The sequence below is a fragment of the Vigna angularis genome, chromosome 3 (assembly GCF_016808095.1).
Source record: "Vigna angularis cultivar LongXiaoDou No.4 chromosome 3, ASM1680809v1, whole genome shotgun sequence".
NCBI classification, from domain to species: domain Eukaryota; kingdom Viridiplantae; phylum Streptophyta; class Magnoliopsida; order Fabales; family Fabaceae; genus Vigna; species Vigna angularis.
Window position 1 is genome coordinate 14,607,083 of NC_068972.1, and position 21,134 is coordinate 14,628,216.

The 21,134-nt window shown below is 31.2% G+C and overlaps 2 protein-coding genes and 1 pseudogene across 2 annotated transcripts; all 3 read left to right on the plus strand.

The window, feature by feature from the left end:
* The first annotated feature begins 3,682 nt into the window (after window positions 1-3,682).
* Window positions 3,683-5,472, plus strand: LOC108344840 (40S ribosomal protein S24-1). Its single transcript, XM_017583351.2, has 5 exons — window positions 3,683-3,838; window positions 4,128-4,169; window positions 4,294-4,464; window positions 5,026-5,112; window positions 5,198-5,472. Exons 1-5 carry the CDS (start codon window positions 3,767-3,769, stop codon window positions 5,237-5,239), a joined length of 414 nt encoding a protein of 137 aa, XP_017438840.1. The 5' UTR covers window positions 3,683-3,766; the 3' UTR covers window positions 5,240-5,472.
* A 7,597-nt stretch (window positions 5,473-13,069) lies between these two features.
* Window positions 13,070-14,423, plus strand: LOC108345249 (guanosine deaminase). The gene is made up of 4 exons (XM_017583836.2): window positions 13,070-13,231; window positions 13,467-13,651; window positions 13,917-14,021; window positions 14,119-14,423. The coding sequence occupies exons 1-4, from the start codon at window positions 13,201-13,203 to the stop codon at window positions 14,314-14,316; spliced, it is 519 nt and encodes a 172-aa protein (XP_017439325.1). The 5' UTR covers window positions 13,070-13,200; the 3' UTR covers window positions 14,317-14,423.
* Window positions 14,424-20,173: 5,750 nt separating this feature from the next.
* LOC108344159 (probable 3-hydroxyisobutyrate dehydrogenase-like 1, mitochondrial) lies at window positions 20,174-20,950 on the plus strand (annotated as a pseudogene).
* The last annotated feature ends 184 nt before the right edge of the window (window positions 20,951-21,134 follow it).

Genomic DNA, 21,134 nt, shown 5'->3' on the forward strand with positions numbered 1-21,134 from the left:
CTTTACGGTGTTCGGTTTGAACTCTCAAGAGTCAGTTCATTAAATTGGCTCACTTGGTAAACAACATTCGATTATATTAGTCTCTGAGAAGTATTATTATATTCGGTCCTTTTCACAACTAATGAGTAACTCTCTCAATTTGATTATGTTTGAGTTGGAGACATCTCGGTCTCACTCCAAGTGTTCGGTCTTGTTCTGGATTAAAAATTAACGTGCGGTATTTGGTATCCTAAGGGATCATTATTCAAATTGGTTCAGTTGAGGTTTTAATAATGAAAGATGATAGAATACGATATGGATGAAATGACTTTGGTTATGGAAGAGTGTTCCGGGGAGGAATATCTCATGATTTGATATTGTAATGGTAAAGTATGAATGTGGACACGCTAAGCTAGCGGTTCATCCTTATATTCCGTGGTTACTCGTTTCTCACATAAAGAAGGGTAAGTCATGTGTGGGAATGACAGGAGGTCCTCCTCCTTATGGTTAATTTGGACGGAACAGACTAACCTCGGGTGACAGTTGTTGAGGTATCCCAATTACTACATCACCCGGGTGCACGAACGTCGTAGCTACACAGAATTCATACAGTCCGAACAGTCAGAGTCTAGTATTAGGCTTTGCATGAAAGAGTTAATGAGTTATCTTGTTTAAATTGATTGAGTGAGATATATGTTGATAATTGAATTAAATTACATAAGCTTACCCTTGTCTTGTCCGTTTTGTACGTTCGGTGGTTGTCCTTCTGTTGCAATGATCATCCGTGTGGATGTGAGCAGAAGGAGAAGCTTTGCTGGAAGAGGCGCTGGAAGAAGAAAGTTTGGTCGAGGTAGAAGTTAAGACCAAACAGTAGAGCCGTTCGGTCAGTAGTTAGTTTCTTTATGTGATAATTGTTCGATCATCTGTTGTTTTCTTCTTTTGTATGACCGTTCGGTACGTCTTCTGTAAACCGTTCGGTCATCTGTTGTTTTCTTCTTTTGTATGAACGTTCGGTACGTCTTCTGTAAATCGTTCGGTCTAGATTGCATATTTGTACAGTTTTAATTTCCCCGTTATCTTGTAAGGCCGTTCGGCCATAAGCATACGTCTCATCTTTTGTAAGACTGATCTGGAATATTATTAATATGTGATTATTCCCTTATATAGTTTTTATATTGTATTTTTGGGATTTTGGGATTTTGAGATGTTACGAAAATTGTTTCGTAAAAAAAATAACAAACTGTATTTTATTCCCATGTCGATTTTCAAATGCTATTAAATTATCATTAAAGTTAACCTAACGTTTAGGTGGGAAATACCATTAACTTGTGTTAGTTATACAGCAATTAAACCTTATACATTTTCAAACTCCAAAGGATGAAAATCAAAGGAATTATTTAAAGCCTACTGGTTGATTGCTCTTTTTCAATTCATAAACAATATTGTATAAAATTTTCAATGGCATTTGAATGGATGGAAGATAGCCATGATAGATGTGATAGCACGATCGCCATAAGAAATCACATCTTCTAATTAAACTAAGAAAATACGATTAAATTCACACTCGTATATGTTTTGTAAATATAAATATAAAACATGGATTTTTTTATGAATCGTACAAGGAAAATGAAGACAGGATTTCAGAAATTAAAAGGTTGTAAATATAAATATAAATACTTTAGAAGAGGTTGGGTTTTTTTTTACAGGCAAATTGATGTCATATGTATAACGAATTCAAGTTGTTTTTCCAATTTAAATTATATTTATAAATAATTTAAATTTGTTTATTTCTTTCTATAGGACTTAGGCGGACTCGTTTTTAACGGAAAAATGAGTATTTTGTTCTCAAAATCTCTACATTTTTTTGTTCTCAAAATTTTACTACTATTACTATAATTTTGAATAAATAAAACAGAGGTATATCACTCATAGCAATGAAAAGCATTCATTTTTTATTAAATATTTGTTATAGCTTTTTGAGAAAAAAAGTTAACCTCCTAAACTTTATATTTTTTAAAATATACATCCCAACTTTTTGTTTATCTTAATTATTACTTTAGCTCAATACGTTGAATTTTATTTTATTTTTCTAATTGATTCTAAAATGTTATGTTTTCGAAAAGACGCCTAAAGTTTATTCTAATTAATCATTACAATTTATTACTTTTTATGACATATATTTTAATAAAAAGAATAAATATTCATAAGTATTTAATGTAAAAATACTATTTATAAAAAATTGAAAAGTTCAACATAGGATAATATTAAAATTCTTAAGCATTTATTTATAAAAACAGTAAACTTTAACGATCAATTACATTAAAAGTAAAAATCAATAGAATATTTTGAAATAAGATAAAATTTAATTCTACAGAGATAAAACTAAAATTTACCATCTTTATTTGCAGGAAGAAAATAAATAAAGTTGAGGGGGCTAAATATTTTGATTCGGCTATGTATTAATGGGCCCGACAAAGATGGCCGGAATCGTGCACAAACTTGATGGACCCAAAATCAAGGCCATTTCTTCCTGTATTCCCAATAATTCTTTCTGCACCTCCATAATTTTCAATATCCATTTTATCTCTGCAAAATTTTTACAAAAATCGTGCTGCATCTCCATGTTTGATCTTTATTCTTTTTGCACTTTCATCTGATGCAGTCAGGGTGCTGCAAGCCCCCAACAAAATGTAGTTACACGTTTGTGAACCCGACGTATTGGATTAGCCCCATCAACACAGCAGAAGACATGATTGCATGAAATGGAGCACCGACCGAACACAACTTTGCTACAACTGTGACTCATGCGAAGCTGGTTTTTCAAATGTCTTTATTTTTGGTAGCAAATCTGGGATCATATTAATCCTCGTAAGCCCGAAACATAAGAAGAACGTTGCAGACTGCATTAATTGCATTGTGAAAGAAACTACGATACGATGATTTCATAACATCCTTCGAGAGGCATGCAAAACCACATGACGACAAAGTATCAAAGATAATTTACATGCTATATCATCAGCTGCGAACTAATAACCATTGAATGCGTCGATGAAAATCCGGAGTGCTTCTGGAATGCATATAGAGGGAATTTATTCCAGATACTCAAAGCGTTTCCGAATTGATTAATCTAAAATATGGGATTCGAAAATATATTTGGGATTGTCGAATTCAAAAATTATTATTAAGTTTTGAATTAACCAATCTAGAATGTATTCTCGAATTCAGATATTCTGATGGTTTTATCCGGAAACTACAAATGCATATTGAATTGAACAATCCGGAATGCACTTTTGGATCCAATATTGCATTTTAGATTACTCATTGTGAAAGTGTGTTGTGGATTACTTAATCTGGAGGTGCGTGATGGAGGTGCAACAATCAGCGGAGCAACCTTGAGGAAGGAGCACTGAACTGTGAGAGAATGAGAGGAAGGTGTGTTGTGTGTTGTTCATGAGAGAGAGCTATGGAGATGAGGTGTAGTGCGGCAGCGGAAAGAAGAAAAGGAAAGATGGGAGAGAAAAAATATTTAGGATTTTTTATGTCAAAAAGAGTAGAGGGGGTATTTTAAAAGTTACGGGTGCAGGAAGAATAAACAAAGGGTAGGAAGAAATGGCCAAAAAATACACGTGTGAAAATAAGGGCTTTAATTGGGCCAGCCCAAACGGAAAAGATAACAGAACTAGGGTTTTTTAAAGAGGGTAGGGTTAAATTCTAACCTTCTTCTCCTCCGTAGCGGTGTTGTCGAGCTGACAATATCAGTTGCTCCAGTAGCCGGTGCTAAACAAAAATGGCGGACAAGGCAGTGACCATCCGAACCCGAAAATTCATGACAAACAGGCTTCTCTCCAGAAAACAATTCGTAAGTTTTTTTTTTCCAGTTCAATTTTACGTTTTTCTATAAGAAATATACATTCTGAAAACAATTTTTTTAGTGGTGACCCCATTACGTTGCATCAGAATATTTGGAATAGGTAGATAGTTTTCAGTAGAAGATTTCATCAGAATAATATAAATTGAATTTAATCAAATAGGTAGATGAGTTGTGTCAATGTGAAATCTTCTATTTGTGATACGTTTTGAACATCATGATCCCTAATAGCAGAGAATTTTACGGATTTATAGGTGATGCTTTTTGTTATGTGATTCAGGTTGTTGATGTCCTTCACCCAGGGAGGGCCAATGTTTCCAAGGTATTGTCTTTTAATAAGCTTCTTTTTTCCTTAACTAGCCGGATGTTACATTTTTTCAACTGTATGTTTAAATTTGTGTTAGCTCGCGTTTTGCTTTGTTTAATGTGTTGTGTTTGGCGTAAAGGCTGAGTTGAAGGAGAAATTGGCAAGAATGTATGATGTGAAGGACCCCAACACTGTATTTGTCTTCAAGTTCCGAACTCACTTTGGTGGTGGCAAGTCCACTGGATTTGGTTTGATCTATGATTCAGTTGACAATGCGAAGAAGTATGAGCCTAAGTACAGGCTTATCAGGGTCAGTTAACTGAACCTTTCGGCCTTTGTTGTAATTTTTTCCCTTTGTGAATATTATTTTGTTAGTTCATCTTTTTATAAATTATGTATCTACCCGTTTCCGTTATCATTGTTTCTATTTTAACTTTCCTTATGAGTTGTTTCGTTTTTTGTTTGGAGGGCGGTGGGGGGTTATAGTCAGTTTAAACTTGTAATAGCCGGTGACCAAATGTATTATTGAAGGGTTTTAGGGAATATGATTTTGTAAAAGAGGTTAGTCCTGAAGAAATTTTAAAATGCTCTTTAGTTGGGTTGGATGAGACGGCTGTAAACTGATGATTTTGTGGTTTGGTCAGATTTTATTATGGGTGTTAGTAGTTAATATATATATTTCAAACTGCGGGTGTTTTTGCTGTTCTGTTTTTGCAAAATCTACTGCTGGTATGCTTTTATTGGAGTTGTTTGTATTTTGTGACTAATGCTTTTGTTCTTAGTGATCTCTAAAATTTTATTTTCCCTTCGTTCTGTAATTTATGTTGGCTTCTTTTTGTTTGATCAAAATCTAAAATCTCCTTTTTTTCAGAATGGACTTGATACCAAGGTAGAGAAATCAAGGAAGCAGATGAAGGAGAGAAAGAATAGAGCCAAGAAGATTCGTGGTGTAAAGAAGGTAATACAATTGTGTGTTGTTGACTACTGTTTATCTCATTTATCATTTTTGTTTTATAAAAGAATAACCCATTTCTTTTCTGCAGACGAAGGCTTCCGATGCTGCCAAGGCTGGAAAAAAGAAATGAGTTTTTAAACACTGTGATTTTAAGGTTCTATTGCTTTTGATATTTTCTTATGGTTATTTTATTTTCTAGTAGTTTTCTAGAATGAGATATTTTGCTGTAATTGTTGTTCCTACGTTAATCGATGTTCTGTTACAACTTGAGATCGAGTACTTGCATGGTCAATTTTGAGAATTCAGTGGAACACATTATTTTCAAATACTTAGTTTTGTGATAATGAATTCCATGTTGGTTGATTTGGGAATTGTTACAAAAAGATTTTAAATGCCTCAATGAAATCATTGGTTAGTATGACTGGTAGTTGTCAACGTATAGAAATATTTGAAATTGAACTGGTTCTGGAGAGTAACTATGCTGTACTATTGAAGATCTTCTATGCCATGTATAGGACTACTGCCTGTTGCATTCGCAATATCAAAGGGTTCTTTAGATTTTGTATATTTGGAGAGATGTTCTGTTTATTAATTGTATGGTCGACGTCTGGCTTAAACATATATTTTGTAACAATTCTGGTGCTGTGATTGTGATGTTTTTTTCTTCTTTGGTTTCAGCCTTCTACCAAACCCTAAACAAATTAAGTTTTGATTCAGCTTTATATACCAAGATAATCATTGGACCTATTTCTTTCTCGAATTTTGGTTTATATACGCGTGAATAAGTGATCTGGCTTGGTGAGGTAAATAATGGAAAGTGAAGAATTTAGTATGTTCATTGTTATTGAAGTAAATGTATATTAAGAACTTAATATATCTTTTGCCTGATAAAGCGATGGATACGATACTTAAATATCTTTTGAGTTAAGAAAAAGATGATGAAAAATGTGATGAAAATTTGTATATAATTTAATTGATGTCGTTGGTAAATAAATTGTTTTAATAAATGATTATGATTATTTTTATGCTATTATGATTATTATTATCATTTGATCTATTATATTTTATTTCATCTTAATCAATTAGTTCTATTTCATTAATCAATTATGAAATTAGTTTTTTAGTATAAATTATTATAAAACTATACAAAATATACTTTCTTTCTAATTTAAGCATGCAAGAGTAGAAAACTGGATCAAGAAATTTTAGCATTAATGTTCTAACTGTGTAACTTTTGATCGTAAATATTTATCTTAATATCACGTGTACTTGATTTTTAAACTTAGCACATTTATTTAGAAATTAACTTCTGGAATTATGAAGTTATTCTAAAGTTCACATTTTTTGTTGTTGAAGTTATTCATAAATTTTAGAAATTAACTTCTAGAATTATGAAATTAACTCATTTTGCTGTTATAATCTATTTTATTAGGTATTATATTTTATTTCGAATAGTTGCGGATTTAGGGATGACAGTGAGTTTTTTTTTATATGAAAATGGTGTACTTTTGTATGAAAATTATATAAACGGACACGTTTGAGAAAAAAATTATAAACTTTAGATAAGTTGTAATCAGAGAGGATGAATTAAATGTGTTTTTAGTTGATGATAAAAATATTTTCATCATAAAACAAACTTAAGCATCAAGATTGGGAGTTTAACCATGAACTTAATTTTTTTTTTACTTCGATTTTTTTCTAAAGAAGGTTTTAGCCGAGGAAGTTTTAATGAGGCCTATAATCAATAAATTTTGATCATATGAGAATTTTTAATTCTAGTCTTCATTTTCAAGTTCTTGTGGAAATTTTCCTTGTTTAAAGCTGACTAAACAATCTTAAATCTTTGTCGAGATCTTCTTTTGTTAAGGTCAACTAAGTGGTCTTCAATTCCCAACTTCATGACGAGAGATGATAATATTGATACCACAAAAAAAAATCATCTTTCTTCCCATCAACTGAGAATAAGATTTATCTTTCTCGATATGAGATGTTTCAGAGAGAACCCTCGAGATGAGCTTGTCCCTTGGTGTGTCTTTTTTCCTCCTCTTCTTCTAGTGGAGGAGGTCGAGGTCTCTCAATGCATGTTACCACTTCATTTGCGGCTGTAGGGTCAATTTGAGCATTAGAGGTGCTTGCTCCTTTGTTCCGGCATTAATCTGGTCATGTAGAAGATGAAAGTGAATCTTCTGTCTAGAATCAACACCTCCATGGGTAGTCATTACTCCTGAAAGAAATAAACACAAACTAAGGGATGAACACTTGCCAAGCATGTTTGTGAACGAATGGGAAGAATTTAATACAGTCACCAACTACTGAGTAAGAAGTCACTGATCAAGAGTATCCAAGAGACTATGGACCTTGCAATCTTCTGTCGTCATCATAGATCTCGACCAATCATCATAATGAAGAGGATGACGAGTCTAAAAGAAAGGAAAATTGAGTTTATCACCATCAAAGAAGTAGGAGTGACCATAAGGGTTTATCACTATCCTAAAAAAAGGTGTTCTTAAAGTTTTTAAAAGAGGCAAAAAGACATGTTTGTGACGATGATATATTTTAGAGATTTGTGATGTTCATTTCAAGTAACATGCAAGGAAGGGAGAGCGATGAATTGCGAGATGCATTGTTTTTTTATCACGTGTTGAAATGCTTAGATTTGATTAGAATTGTGTGAAAATGTAATGTTTAGTCCTCTGCTAATTTTGTAATGACCACACAAATTTAACGTGTAACGTATAATTGATTATGAATTTCATGTAACCAATTCCAACATGCTTGTGTTTAGTTCCACGTTGAAACGTATTCGATTCCAACTGCATGTAATCAATCCAACTACCATCTTATCTTAATCATTTCCCTTTTGGCAAAATGCTCTTTCTAAATTCAGTGTTATCACAATCAAGATAGAATATAATAAAGTGAAATCAACATACCTAGAAAACATAACAATTTTCTCACTTATTTCTTTAAGAACTTTGGGATGGTCATGGAGATACTTCACTACGATCATCGATGTAGTTGAAATAGTTTTGTAGCCAAATACATAATAGTAATAACTAGATCAATGATTTTCTCGTAACTTAGTTTGTATCAGTTTTCATTTGTATTCATCAAGCAACCTAGCATGTCCCTGTAGATAAATTTGATTTTAAGTAAAGAAATCATGTTTTAATTTAAATGAAGAAATTGTGTTTTACTTTAAAATGGTTTAATCATGAAATTCGGTATTATTTTTCATTGGATGCTTTACAAAAATTGTTTCAATTTTCGATTTGACATCAAAAACAAAAAAAATTATACCACTTGATAATAAATTATATTTTTTAAAAATTAAATTTTAAACATAATTATTTGACTATTTAAAGACAAATTTATTTTATTTCTAAAATTAATTTTGATTTTTTTTTCTTCTGATAATATTTTTAACCAATAAATATCATTTTTATCACTAAAGATCTTTTGATAATCTTTATTTTTTATAATTAAAATATTTTTTATCTTTTACATTTGTCAAATGCTACTTACACTTTCACAAATTTTACTTTCAAATCTACTCTTAATCACTTCTAAATTCTATAAAAAAAAATAACATCTAATTTACTCTTTAATCTCCTCACATCCATCCACTCCCTTTTCTTTAAATTCATCCTTCTAAAAAAACACACACCCTAGATTCCTATCCGAATAGGACCTAAGATGACCTTGCACACCAAGATAATTAATAACACCGAATAGGACGTCTGAGTCTACGAGACTGGCGTACATAGACGGAGGACAGTTCCCATTAAAACTGCGCGGAAGAAGCATATGCATTCACCTAATATAATGTTATCTCAGCTGTGCGGATTAATGCATGGAACTACTGTCCAAAAGTTTTAATATAAAGGACGCAACCAGCAACGTCCATCAGGCGTGGTGCTGAACAGTGTGTATGAAGTGTCCTAAGCCTGTGACTTCATTCCCAGCACCATGCACAGTGTCAAAGGTACACAACTGCAACCCTCATTTCGTTTTCTACGTACACATTAATATTAAATAGTTATATGAACTATTGTTATCATGTTTATAAATTGTTATATTATTTATTGTTATTAATTTTATAAACAGTTGTACAGTATAAACTGTCTTGTCAAAATGTCCATCACATGGTCGGCCAATCAACCTTTAACAAAATATTTTCTTAGACTTTAGAGTCAACGTTTATGGATGGATCCCATTCTTATAGATAATCCTTCGATCGTCGTAGACTAATTAAAGGTTGTAGTGCAATATAATTAACAAAATAAGGCATATTTATAAGCTATTGGATTGTAATTGGACCAATTCTAATTAAATGTTCATTCTAAAACTTATAAATATAGAAGAAAGGTAAGAATGTAAGTGATTGTATTTATTGGACATTAAAAACTTAATTGTGATAACCAATCCATATAATTAACTGACTTGATCGTAAAAATGACTTTGACAGGTGTCAACCCGTAGAATAACTTTGACAAGTATCCACCTCAGCTTCTGAAGGAATAATTCTCATCCTACAATTCGAAATAATAGTTATATGACATATTTTTATTATTTTAATAAAATGTTATATTAATTATTGTTATTATTTTTTAAATAGTTATATTAACTATTGTTGTTATGTTTATAAATAGTTATATTAATTGTTGTTATTAATTTTATAAATAGTTATATAGCATATTGTTATTATATTAATTATTGTTATTAATTTTTTAAATATTTGTATTAATTATTGTTATTATTTTAGAAAATATTATAGTACCTATTGTTTGCATTTACTATTACGCCACTTAGGGTTACTATTGCATATACTATTCATCCTTCAATAATACGAAATGATGTCTAAGAAGAAGTTATTCACAGCAAGGAAGACGTGCACAGGAATATATTTATCTTGTGTTATGGAGCAAGCACAAGTTTAGTACATTTTCTTCATCACAGAAAGTGTTATCATATGCTCAATTGTTCTATCCTTCATTCAAAATGAAAATTTAGTTTATAATGTATTCATTCTGTTTAAAACCCAAAATTTCTTGGTTTTGAAAAAAATAATCAAAAATAGAAAGTGGTGCTGCATCAAATAATTGGAATCCGCTACAGAATGCACGACTTGTATAAGTTGCATAGAACTGAAGTCATTTCGTTTGCATAGAATGGGTATGAATATATAGATGATAATGCGTGTAGAGATATAAGGATGATAATCTAATATGAATAATACTATCTATCTAAAAATAATTCTTCCATTACTTGTCTTGTTTACTGGTTATATGTAAAAACGTACTATCCCATATATTTTGCATTTTATTTCTTAATATGTTAAGCAAAATTATTTAAATACAATTGTTAAAATATATATGTAAATGAAAAAATAATTTTGAAATATAATTTAAGATAAATTACTTAGTAAAATATTAGTTTAAATAAATTTGGTCTTTTTAAATATAAATTTAATAAGTTACGTTAAAATATAAAATTTAAAAAATTAATCTTTTATAAAATAACTTTAATTTCATAATTTTTAGATAAAAAGAAAATATAATTATTAAATTTATTTTTTTAAAGTTTCTTAATTTCTCTTTTGATTATTTGAATTTAAAAAATATTCAATTAAAAATTACTAATAATTTCATAATAAATTTAATTTATAAATATCTAGGAATTCAAGTTTCTTTTTAATCCCTACATGCATCCAAAGTAAAGAAAGATATTTTATCTGATATTATTTAATATTTGGTTTGCCAATAATATAAAATTTTGTTAGCATTTTTATGTATCACCTTTGTATTTCAAATATTAAAATCAGGCATATTCTTCTGTTCATATAATTTATCTATAAATGTTCATAAAAAAATAAAATTAGCTTTTCGGAAGAAATATATTAGATAGCATGTTATTTCAAATATTGAAATTATTCACGATATCAGTCTGTTCATATAATTTATCTATAAATATTTACAGAAAAAAATTGTTTTTCTGCATAAATATCTTAAATAGCACGTGGTACTGGATTTGATATGAAATATAATTTCTTATAATCAAGTTTCTATATATATTTGTGTAATTCCAGTTTTATCATATGAAAAATATTTTATCAATACAAAATTTGATGGATACTCAGTAAATTTGAATTATTGATGAATCTTGAATTTTTAATTGTGGAAAGATTTATTATTAAAAAAAATTGTCGATAAATTATTTATAAATAAAATATAAATTATTAATATATTTTTTATGATAAAATTTATCAATAAATAAATTATATATTATCAATGAATTTTTCTTCATTAAATCTGTTGATATTTATCGATGAAAAAATTCATCGCTAAACAATACATTATTAAAAAAAAATCTATAAGTGAAGAAAACAATTTTTACTCAAATTTCGTGTTCAGTGTCAACCTATACAACAAATTTCAATGGCAAATTTCACATTTTTTTTTTCTCTTATTAGAGTCTCCTCGTCACCATTGCAATGCACTACCACTGCAACACATAGAGTTTATTCACCGTTACTCCCCGCCACCACTAAAACCCAAAGTCTCTCATCACCCTATTCCCCACCATCATTGCAACCCGCCACCATTGTAACCTACCACCACCGGTGTCTGCATTTTAGCTTTTCCGGCGAGTCCTTGTAATGTTGATGTGTACTATCCCGAATATCATCAGCAATAACGACATCTTTCTTCTCTCTTTCTCTCACAGATTTCAGCGGAAAAACTTCACCTTGCTGAGAATAAATCTATGAACAAAACCTCATCTTACAAAAAAATTTCATGTATGTTCTTCCTTTGATGGTTTTCTATTATTTTAATAATTGCAAATAAATTGATCATTTGATTGTTGGAAAATGAACTAGTTATTGTGTGATGTTTTGTTGGTGATAGATTTTATAAAAATGAAAAAATAATGAAAGAAGAGAAGAGAGAAAAGGAAGAAAATAAAACAAATTCCAGTGTTTACATATGAATTTTATCAATAGATATTTTCGTCTATAAATATCGACAAGTATTATCGATTAATTTTTCGTTCAATATTTATCAATAAATTGTTATCCGTTGATAATCATAAAATAAAATCGTTATTAACAATATTTTTTTATATTTCCAATAAATTTTAGTCGTTAATAATATTTTTTTTACAAATATTTATATAAGGTTTTTTTGTTGTCAAATTATTTGATTTGTTGTCATAAATTTCTTTTAACAAGAACAGTACTATTTTTTATCCTTAAAACTTTTCATTCTAGTTTAATATTTATACCTTTGAAATGATATTAGTATTACAGAAAGATCAAATTGACTTTAGTGAATCATAAGAATAAATCTAATATCAAATTATTAATTGAATGATGTTTTTAATAAGAATAACATTACTTTTTTATCATTAAAACTTTTCATTTCAATTTGTACAGAAAAAAAAATTATTACGTTTCCGAAAACTTCACTAAATATAAATCCTGAAAAACACAGTTTAGAAGGTGTGTTATCTTAAAACTAAATCAAAGAAGAATAATCTTTAATCTATAATAAGTCATCTGTTCGTCACTTACGTAACAATCTACAAAGTAGTAAATAGTCTTCAATTAAGTAGTAATTAATCCGAATCTAACTATACAGATTGACAACACAGCTAAAACATTTGAAAAGAATTTGAAGAGTCTGAACTATAACTTTTTATATACCATATTGAAACAAATTTAAATTAAGCTACAAACAAAGAACGCTAAATTCCTTGCTTTATTCATGTCAAGCGAGGCTCACATACATACACCCCATCGTTTGCACGCATGCAATTAAAATATTATATTTTCTTTTTCAAATATTTAAATGCAACATTTTTTAAGTGTACTATATATATATATATATATATATATATATATATATATATATATATATATATATATATATATATATATGTGTGTGTGTGTGTGTATGTATGAACTGTAAACACAAGCTCTACATTTCCAAGGGAATAGGTCTAGTTTCTCTGCACTTCTCTTCTTCTAAGCGCTTTTTACGATCACTCTCAATTATTCTTGACATCTTTTTCATCTGATCCTAATACCATATGATGAAGGGTGTTGCTACTGCTTCCAATGGTAAAATCATTCATAATTATAACTTCTTGTAGTTTTGTTATTCCCTTGTGCAGTTTTGTCCATCTTCCGTTGATGTTAAGTGTGTTCAATTAAGTAATGTTAATTTGTCACACTATATGGAGGCAGAATAGATCGCGCTTTGATTATGCATTAAATTTGTCCCATAATGTGTGTTCTTATGACACTTTGATTATGTAATTTGCGTTATATTCTCTACTGACATATGTTGCTACAGAGGATAGAGAAAACATGTTCCTCACGTTAGCAGTTGAAGAAGCATATAAAGCGGTTGAAACTGGCGATGGTTACCCATACGGCGCAGTTATTGTTCGAAATGATGAAATAGTTGCAAGCTGTCATAACATGGTTGGAAGAAACACTGATCCCACTGCTCATGCTGAGATTACTGCTATAAGAGAGGTTTAGTTAACACTTGTTATATTTTCCGTCTTGAATTTCACTGTTAAAAGAGCATCATGCATCTACAATATCTATTTTGCTGCTTCATTTCTCAAACCATATTAGCTTTTCTACTTAGAAAGTGGAAGGGAGGGATAGATCGGTTGAGTTTAAAAGTTCGGTTAACAAAATATAACATTTGCCCATTAAACAAAATGTATTACTTTTTCTACTTATTATGTTCGATATAATTAACCCATTTTGGATCTTATGATATCATGTGAAGGCTTGTCGAAAGCTGAATCAAGTTGAACTTGCTGACTGTGAGATTTATGCTTCTTGTGAGCCTTGTCCAATGTGCTATGGTGCAATTCTTTTTTCCAAATTCAAGGTGACCTCGCCACACTACTCATATTTTCCATTCACGAAATGTTTATATAGTTTGTATGAAAATGGTCACAATACTCATTCTGCTCAGACTGGTACAGAAAGTGGTTTATGGAGCTAGAGCAGAAGCTGCTGTGGCTGTTGGACTTGAGAGTAACGTTGCTGATGCACTGCAGGACAGTAGCTTTTATGAGAAGGTGAACATGGAGATCAAAAAGGCTGAAGGTAGTGTCGCTGTAATTGCGGAACAAGTATTTGAGAATACCAAAGACAAGATTGTTATGCCCTCAGTTGCTTAATCATCTCATCAAGTGTGAACGCAAGTTTCAGTTTGTTCAATAAAACTTGTTCAAGTAACAAGGGTGGAGTTAAAGTTCAATAAAACTTCAGTTTCTTACTATAACCATATTCAAGAAAACTTGTAATAGGCATTTGGTTTTTTCAAGTTATGCCACTAGTCCAAAAGAAAAAACATTCAAAGAACTGTGGTAAATGATAGAAGTGTAAAGAAACGGCTATAAACAGATGAGAAAAGCTGCCTAAATTACTAAAACGAAGATGTAAAGAATAAATAATTTTGGACAAGGTTTAAACACTTACACCCATTTTGGACAAGTATACCTTTGACGATTTCTCATTGCTTTTGTTTTGTTGAATGTCCTTAAAATTTTTGAAGTAAAAACAATCACGTTAGTATTTTTTTGTTTTTGGTTTGCATCCCTTGTTTACGGAAACTAGTTGCTTAGTTCAGCTAATGTTTTGTTTTCAGTGTTTTCTGCTTGTTTTTTACATTAATAACTTCCGATATTCTGTTTGCAAGAGTTAATGCCATCTATTCAATAATATTTGACTCTACATAATATATATAAAAAAAATTGTCCATTTTTTGTTATATAATAAGAAAAGCAAAAGAAAAAAACCTAACCTATAATATCAGCTAGTACTGAAATTTGAGAGAGTAAGGTAAAAAATAGTGAATTACAAATGTATCACCTTTTTTCTTAATTTCTTTCCTATTTCTAAATATTTGTAGGTTTAAACCCTCCCTTGATCCTCAAGTTTGTATGGAAATCTCAGTTTGGTCATCATCTTTTCATCTGTCTCAATTGGATCATATTTTTTGTAAAAATGAGCACATTGTACCATAACCGTTAAGTGGTGTGAGACGGCGTTAAATTGATGTGAGCTGGATTTTTTCATTTACCGACGTGACATTGTGCACTAAAATTGAGTGTTTGATGTGTTTTATCCAGGTAGCCTACGTGGTGATTTGAAAGGCCACGTGGTGATGTTTTGACTAGAACCAGATCTTCTCCTCCCTCCCCCTCTGCTTCCTCCCCCATTGTTGCTCCATCGATGCCATCCATCATCTACAACACAATCACAGACCAAAAAAAATGACATTCTTCTTGATTCAGTTGCAGATACACATCCCGAAACCCCTGCAGCAGTTAATAAAGAAAGCATACACATAAGAAAAATCACCCAAACAGAAAAAAAAGGGAAAATAAAGTTGCGTTCACAAGGCAAAAGGCAACTGTAAGATTTCTGTAACCCATAACACGCGGAAAAGGGAAAAAATGTTTTCATTCGATTACATTGCTATTTGAAAGAGGTGATAAATTATTACAAGAATTATTAAAGAACAATCACTCTACCACTTGCATAAAGGGAAAAGATAGCCCTCCCGGCCAAAAATGGATTTCTCCCATATCTCTTCACCTAATGCATATAAACTTTATCGTGTATAAGAAATCATTCTGCTTCCTTTCAAGATTGATTCAAAAGAAAATTTGGGGAATAGATAAGAGAGGGGATGAAAAATAATTCCTAGAAAAAAAAAATTCTACTTCTGACTCTACATTTAGGCAACCAAAGATCAAGAGTATAAAATAATCTGAGATTGCATAATCCATCAGCAATCGAGAAGTAGTGCATTTCAACCACGGCTTCATGTTCCCGTTGTAGTGAATGACTGCCGCACTTTCAATGAGTCGATTGTCAATATTTAGGTCATAACCCAATCCTAAAACATGCCATCTTCTGTCAAGTGGCTCTGTCAAACCATAAAAACACAGAAGAGCAGGAGGAAGTATCCCCAGCTTCCAGAGTGTCCTAACAGGAAGAAAAACCTTTTTTTTTCTGTTTGGGTGATTTTTCTTATGTGTATGCTTTCTTTATTAACTGCTGCAGGGGTTTCGGGATGTGTATCTGCAACTGAATCAAGAAGAATGTCATTTTTTTTGGTCTGTGATTGTGTTGTAGATGGTGGGTGGCGCCGATGGAGCAACAATGGGGGAGGAAGCAGTGGGGGAGGGAGGAGAAGATCTGGTTCTAGTCAAAACATCACCACGTGGCCTTTCAAATCACCACGTAGGCTACCTGGATAAAACACATCAAACACTCAATTTTAGTGCACAATGCCACGTCGGTAAATGAAAAAATCCAGCTCACATCAATTTAACGCCGTCTCACACCACTTAACGGTTATGGTACAATGTGCTCATTTTTACAAAAAATATGATCCAATTGAGACAGATGAAAAGATGATGACCAAACTGAGATTTCCATACAAACTTGAGGACCAAGGGAGGGTTTAAACCAATATTTGTATGAAAAAAACTAAAACTAACTTTTTTTATTTATTTTGTCTGTTTCCTGTAGAAGTAGGTAAACACCGTAGTAAATAGAAAACAAATTGATCGTTTTGTAATATAAAGAAAATAAAAACAAAAAATGGAAAATAGTAAGAAAAACTAAATTTATAGAAAGCAAATGAAAAAAAAAAAGTGTAAAATAGTGCTGTCAAAATGGGTCATCCGGCCTAGCCTACCATGAGTTGGTCTTTAGTGAGTTAATCCAACCCGGTTCACTTATTAGTGAGCCAACAAAATTCGAATTCAATCCGGGCCACCATTGGTTGGTGGGTTAAACGACTTGACTCATTGGCTCACTTAATTACAATCTTTTTTTTCAAATAAAAAAATTATACTTTTTTTGTAATTCGAATATAAATAAATTTCACTCCAAAGTGACGAACAATTAAAATAAAAAAAGTACAATACAATCCAAAAGCAAGTAGAAAAAGGAAACAAATAAATTTTTGGTATTGATAATTTTTGTGTCATTTATACATTTATAATATTAGAGTCGGATAAATCCACAATATTTTGTTTTCTTGAAGTATCATTTTCTTCATCCCCATCTACAATATAATAAAAAAAAGTGTTAATTAATAATATTGAAACACAAAGTAATAAATAATTAAATTAATTTCATAATACTAACAATAATGTTACATAGTAGTTCAAAACCATGACTAATTTTAAATTAAAATGAGTGTTTCAACCTAAAGAATGGCGGAACATATTTGGTTAGAGAACAAAGATTAAAGGCAAACTTATTAGGTGATTGAAATGCTAAGAATATCACAAACCATTTTAGACAAGTTTGGATAATAATTTTCACGATCTCTCCAATAATTCAATACATCCAACTTATCAAAATATTTGGATTAGGATTCATTTCCAAGTGTTCACAGGAGGGTTTGTTGAAAGGAAGCTATTACAAATGCAATGAACCCCATATTTTAAAAATGAACAAAAGAGAGACAACACCAACACCCGATTCTTCAAAATCTCAAATTAGAAAGTGAAACCATCCAAACAAACGGCAGGACAAAACATACCTACTTGCCAACTAATCGGTGATTATTAAATGCAACATGAAAATTAGAACGACACAACAGCAGAACTTAAGAGGATTTATGAATGTTACAAATGAAGGGTGTATGAGGGAATTAGTAGAAGAGGTGAAGGGTTGAAACGTGAGTGAGATTGATAGAGAATGTTAGTTCGTTTATGGGTGAGAAAGAAAGGTGGGTGGTTAAATAAAGGAAAGAGTAAGGGTGGTTCTTGTGTTCTTGGGATAGCAAAGGTATGATGTTGTTTGCATGGGGATAAGCTTTTACGTTTCAGGAGTAGGAACTTGTGAGAGGAATATTTTGGTTACCTTTCTTTTGGTGGAGGCTAAGGATTGTGGGTCACATTTCATGGGTTTCTTTATTTTGAAATATATATATATATATATATATATATATATATATATATATATATATATATATATATGCACGAATGCATCAACTAACATAGGTTGAAAATGATCGACGGTGATGTGAAAGCAGAGTCACCATGAGAGCATAAAGGAGAACACTATGATGTCTCCCAGAATTTGTCTTGCACAAAAGTCACCGTGAGATCACTTTCAAGTTTAAGTTGGGTGAGCTGAGTTTTAAGTAGATCAAAGTTAAAAATTGATCTGTATAAAAAAATTATATATTTTTTAAATTCAATCCGATTTAACCCTTGTAATAAGTTGGATTGACCTAATTTAAATTATGTGTAAAGTTTGTGTTGGGAGACTCTAAAATAAGATGAATATAAAACTAAGTTTTTAGTTCTTTCTTTTTGTCCTTTTTTCTCTTCCTAGTTTTGTGCACAAGGAAAATGTAAAAATCAAAGATATACTCTGGAACACATATTTTATGGTTTTAAATCTATTCCATCTTATTTTGTTATCCAAAATTTGATATAATTCCTCAACTTAAATCATGCACTAAGAATAATAATATCTAACAAATAAAACAAATCATCACATATGATTAAATGTTCAATCTTAGCCAATCATGATCACATACATAAATAAACAAAAATAACTCTTCTTATAACACCAACACAACCACAAGTAAAATAAGAACACAAACAGTTAGCTCCCATTACTTGAATTATTACTTCAATTCTAAAGTTTGACACTTCATTGCTCTTAATCCTTAAACGTTCACTAGAAACTAATACCTCTCATATATTACCTAAATACTCTAATAAAATGAGTTATATTGTTTGGTCATTTTACTCATTTTAAAAAGACTTAAATACTCTTTTGTTTTTTTTATTAATTTTGTTCACGTAGAACTTTTTTTTAAATGTTCAATGTAGTCACTATTTTGATAAATTATATTAAATGTGATTTTTTTTATGATATCGTTTAATTGGTTAACAGAAGATAAATCAAGTATGTTATGTGTCAGTTCGTATATTTTTTATTAATTTATTTTAATTTTTTTCTTAACTTTAAAAAAGTTGTTCACGTGTCAAGTTAATATTGTGTCACATGGCAATATCAGTGTCACGTGTCAAGTTAGTGTTAGTGCCATGTGTCAAGCCAGTATAATGTCACGTGTCAAGTCAGTATCTATGACACGTGATGCAATGTGTGTCTTACATTCAATTCAGTTTCAATTGTTGTTAATTTTGTTCAATTTAGTTTCAAATTTCGTTAACTTTATTTAATTTAGTCTCAATTTTAAATTTTAGAAAGAAAATTATTTGTTATTTTTAATATTAGATGAAAAATTCTTCACTATTTTTAAAATTAGAAGGAAATTTTTTCATTATTTTTAAACTTTTTTTCATTATTTTTAAAAATAAAAGGAAAATTCTTCATTATTTTTAAAATTAGAAAGAAAATTATTCATTATTTTCTAAAATTAGAAGAGAAATTTTTTCAATATTTTTAAAATTATAAAGAAAATTCTTCATTATTTTAAAATTAGAAGGAAAATTCTTTATTATTTTTAAAATTAGAAGAATTTTATTTTGTTATTTTTAAACCAACTCTAAGAGTATATTATTGGAATATAGTTATTATATGGTTTAAACCCTCGTTTGGTCCTCGTATTTGTGCGTTAATCTCAAGTGGGTCATCGTTTTTTTTTTCGGTCTCAATCGGGTCCATAAACTTGTAAAAATGAGTCAATTAAGCCCTCTTCGTTAAGTTATTACTGACGCCGTCTAACTTTGCTTACATGTTATATTACGTGGAATTTGTTATGTAACTTATTATTATGTTTTGTATAAGTGTTATATGACGTGGTCTTTATGTTATATTATTTAATTGTATGACACCTACCATTTTAAATGAGCTATTAAACGACGCCAGTTTTGACGTTTGCCTATGTAAAAATGAAAACCTAATTAGTTCCTTCTTCCTGATGTCGTTACGACTCATTAATCCACCGTCACCGTCACCGTCACCGTCGCGTCGTCGATCCCCTTAGACCCTGATTCCGGCAACCGCCGTCTCCCTATGTGATCTTGAATGTACACCAGAGCGGTAACTGCTGTCAGAGTCCCCAAACTTATGAAGAACACGAACCAGTTGAAGAAATTTTATCATCTGATTTTTCTCGATGTTGTTGTCTCAGTATACATGTCCTCTCTGGAGAAGGAGCCGGTGCCCAATTTACTTATTAACTGTTGTAAACCTTCTAAGACTGAAAGTGAACAACAGTAGGAGCAACCAGTCGCGGGCAAAGGCTGTCACTCCGTCGACGCCCCCGTCTCCGGCAGCGACCGCGGCACGAAGAACGGAACCCTAGCGATTTTCGCCGGCGGGGATGAATTGACAGTGAAGAATATGGAACCCTTGTTTTCAGTGATGGGGAAAGTGAACTACATGGGAGGGAGTGGGAATGGGCAATTCGCGAAATTGGCGAATCAGGTGACGATAGCGTCGACGATGGTAGGGCTGGTGGAGGGAATGGTGTACGCGCACAAGGCGAGGTTGGATGTAGGGTTGTACCTGGAGGCGATTTCCACTGGCGCAACCGGTTCGAAGTCACTAGACTTGTACGGAAAGAGGATCTTAAAGAGGGATTTTGAAGCGGGGTTTTTCGTGAACCACTTTGTTAAAGATTTGGGGATTTGTCTGAATGAATGTCAGAATATGGGAATTGCTTTGCCTGGTTTGGCTCTTGCTCAACAGCTTTATTTGTCGCTTAAGGCTCATGGTGAAGGATATTTGGGTACTCAGGCTCTGATTTTGGTACTCGAGTGACTCAACAATGTCTCTCTTACTCCCTCTAATTCCTTTTGAATCGTTGTTGGCTCTGAAGCAAGAGAACTCCATGAGTGAATTCATCATTCAATTTGAAAGATTTGTTGGGGTTATTAAGGGATTGGAAACAAACAGATTTCTTCTTTCTTTTTCCTTGTCATTTTCCTTTTATTTTCTTAATGATTCTATCATTGTTGGTACTATAAATGGGTATAGTTTGATT

Excerpts from the sequence above, each read along its gene's own strand:
- LOC108344840 (XM_017583351.2), top strand. The coding sequence starts at position 3,767 with ATGGCGGACAAGGCAGTGACCATCCGAACCCGAAAATTCATGACAAAC. Across the intron at positions 3,839-4,127 it reads TTCTCTCCAGAAAACAATTC|GTTGTTGATGTCCTTCACCC; the intron begins GTAAGTTTTTTT and ends TATGTGATTCAG. Across the intron at positions 4,170-4,293 it reads GGAGGGCCAATGTTTCCAAG|GCTGAGTTGAAGGAGAAATT; the intron begins GTATTGTCTTTT and ends TTTGGCGTAAAG.
- LOC108345249 (XM_017583836.2), top strand. The coding sequence starts at position 13,201 with ATGATGAAGGGTGTTGCTACTGCTTCCAATG. Across the intron at positions 13,232-13,466 it reads TGTTGCTACTGCTTCCAATG|AGGATAGAGAAAACATGTTC; the intron begins GTAAAATCATTC and ends ATGTTGCTACAG. Across the intron at positions 14,022-14,118 it reads TTCTTTTTTCCAAATTCAAG|AAAGTGGTTTATGGAGCTAG; the intron begins GTGACCTCGCCA and ends AGACTGGTACAG.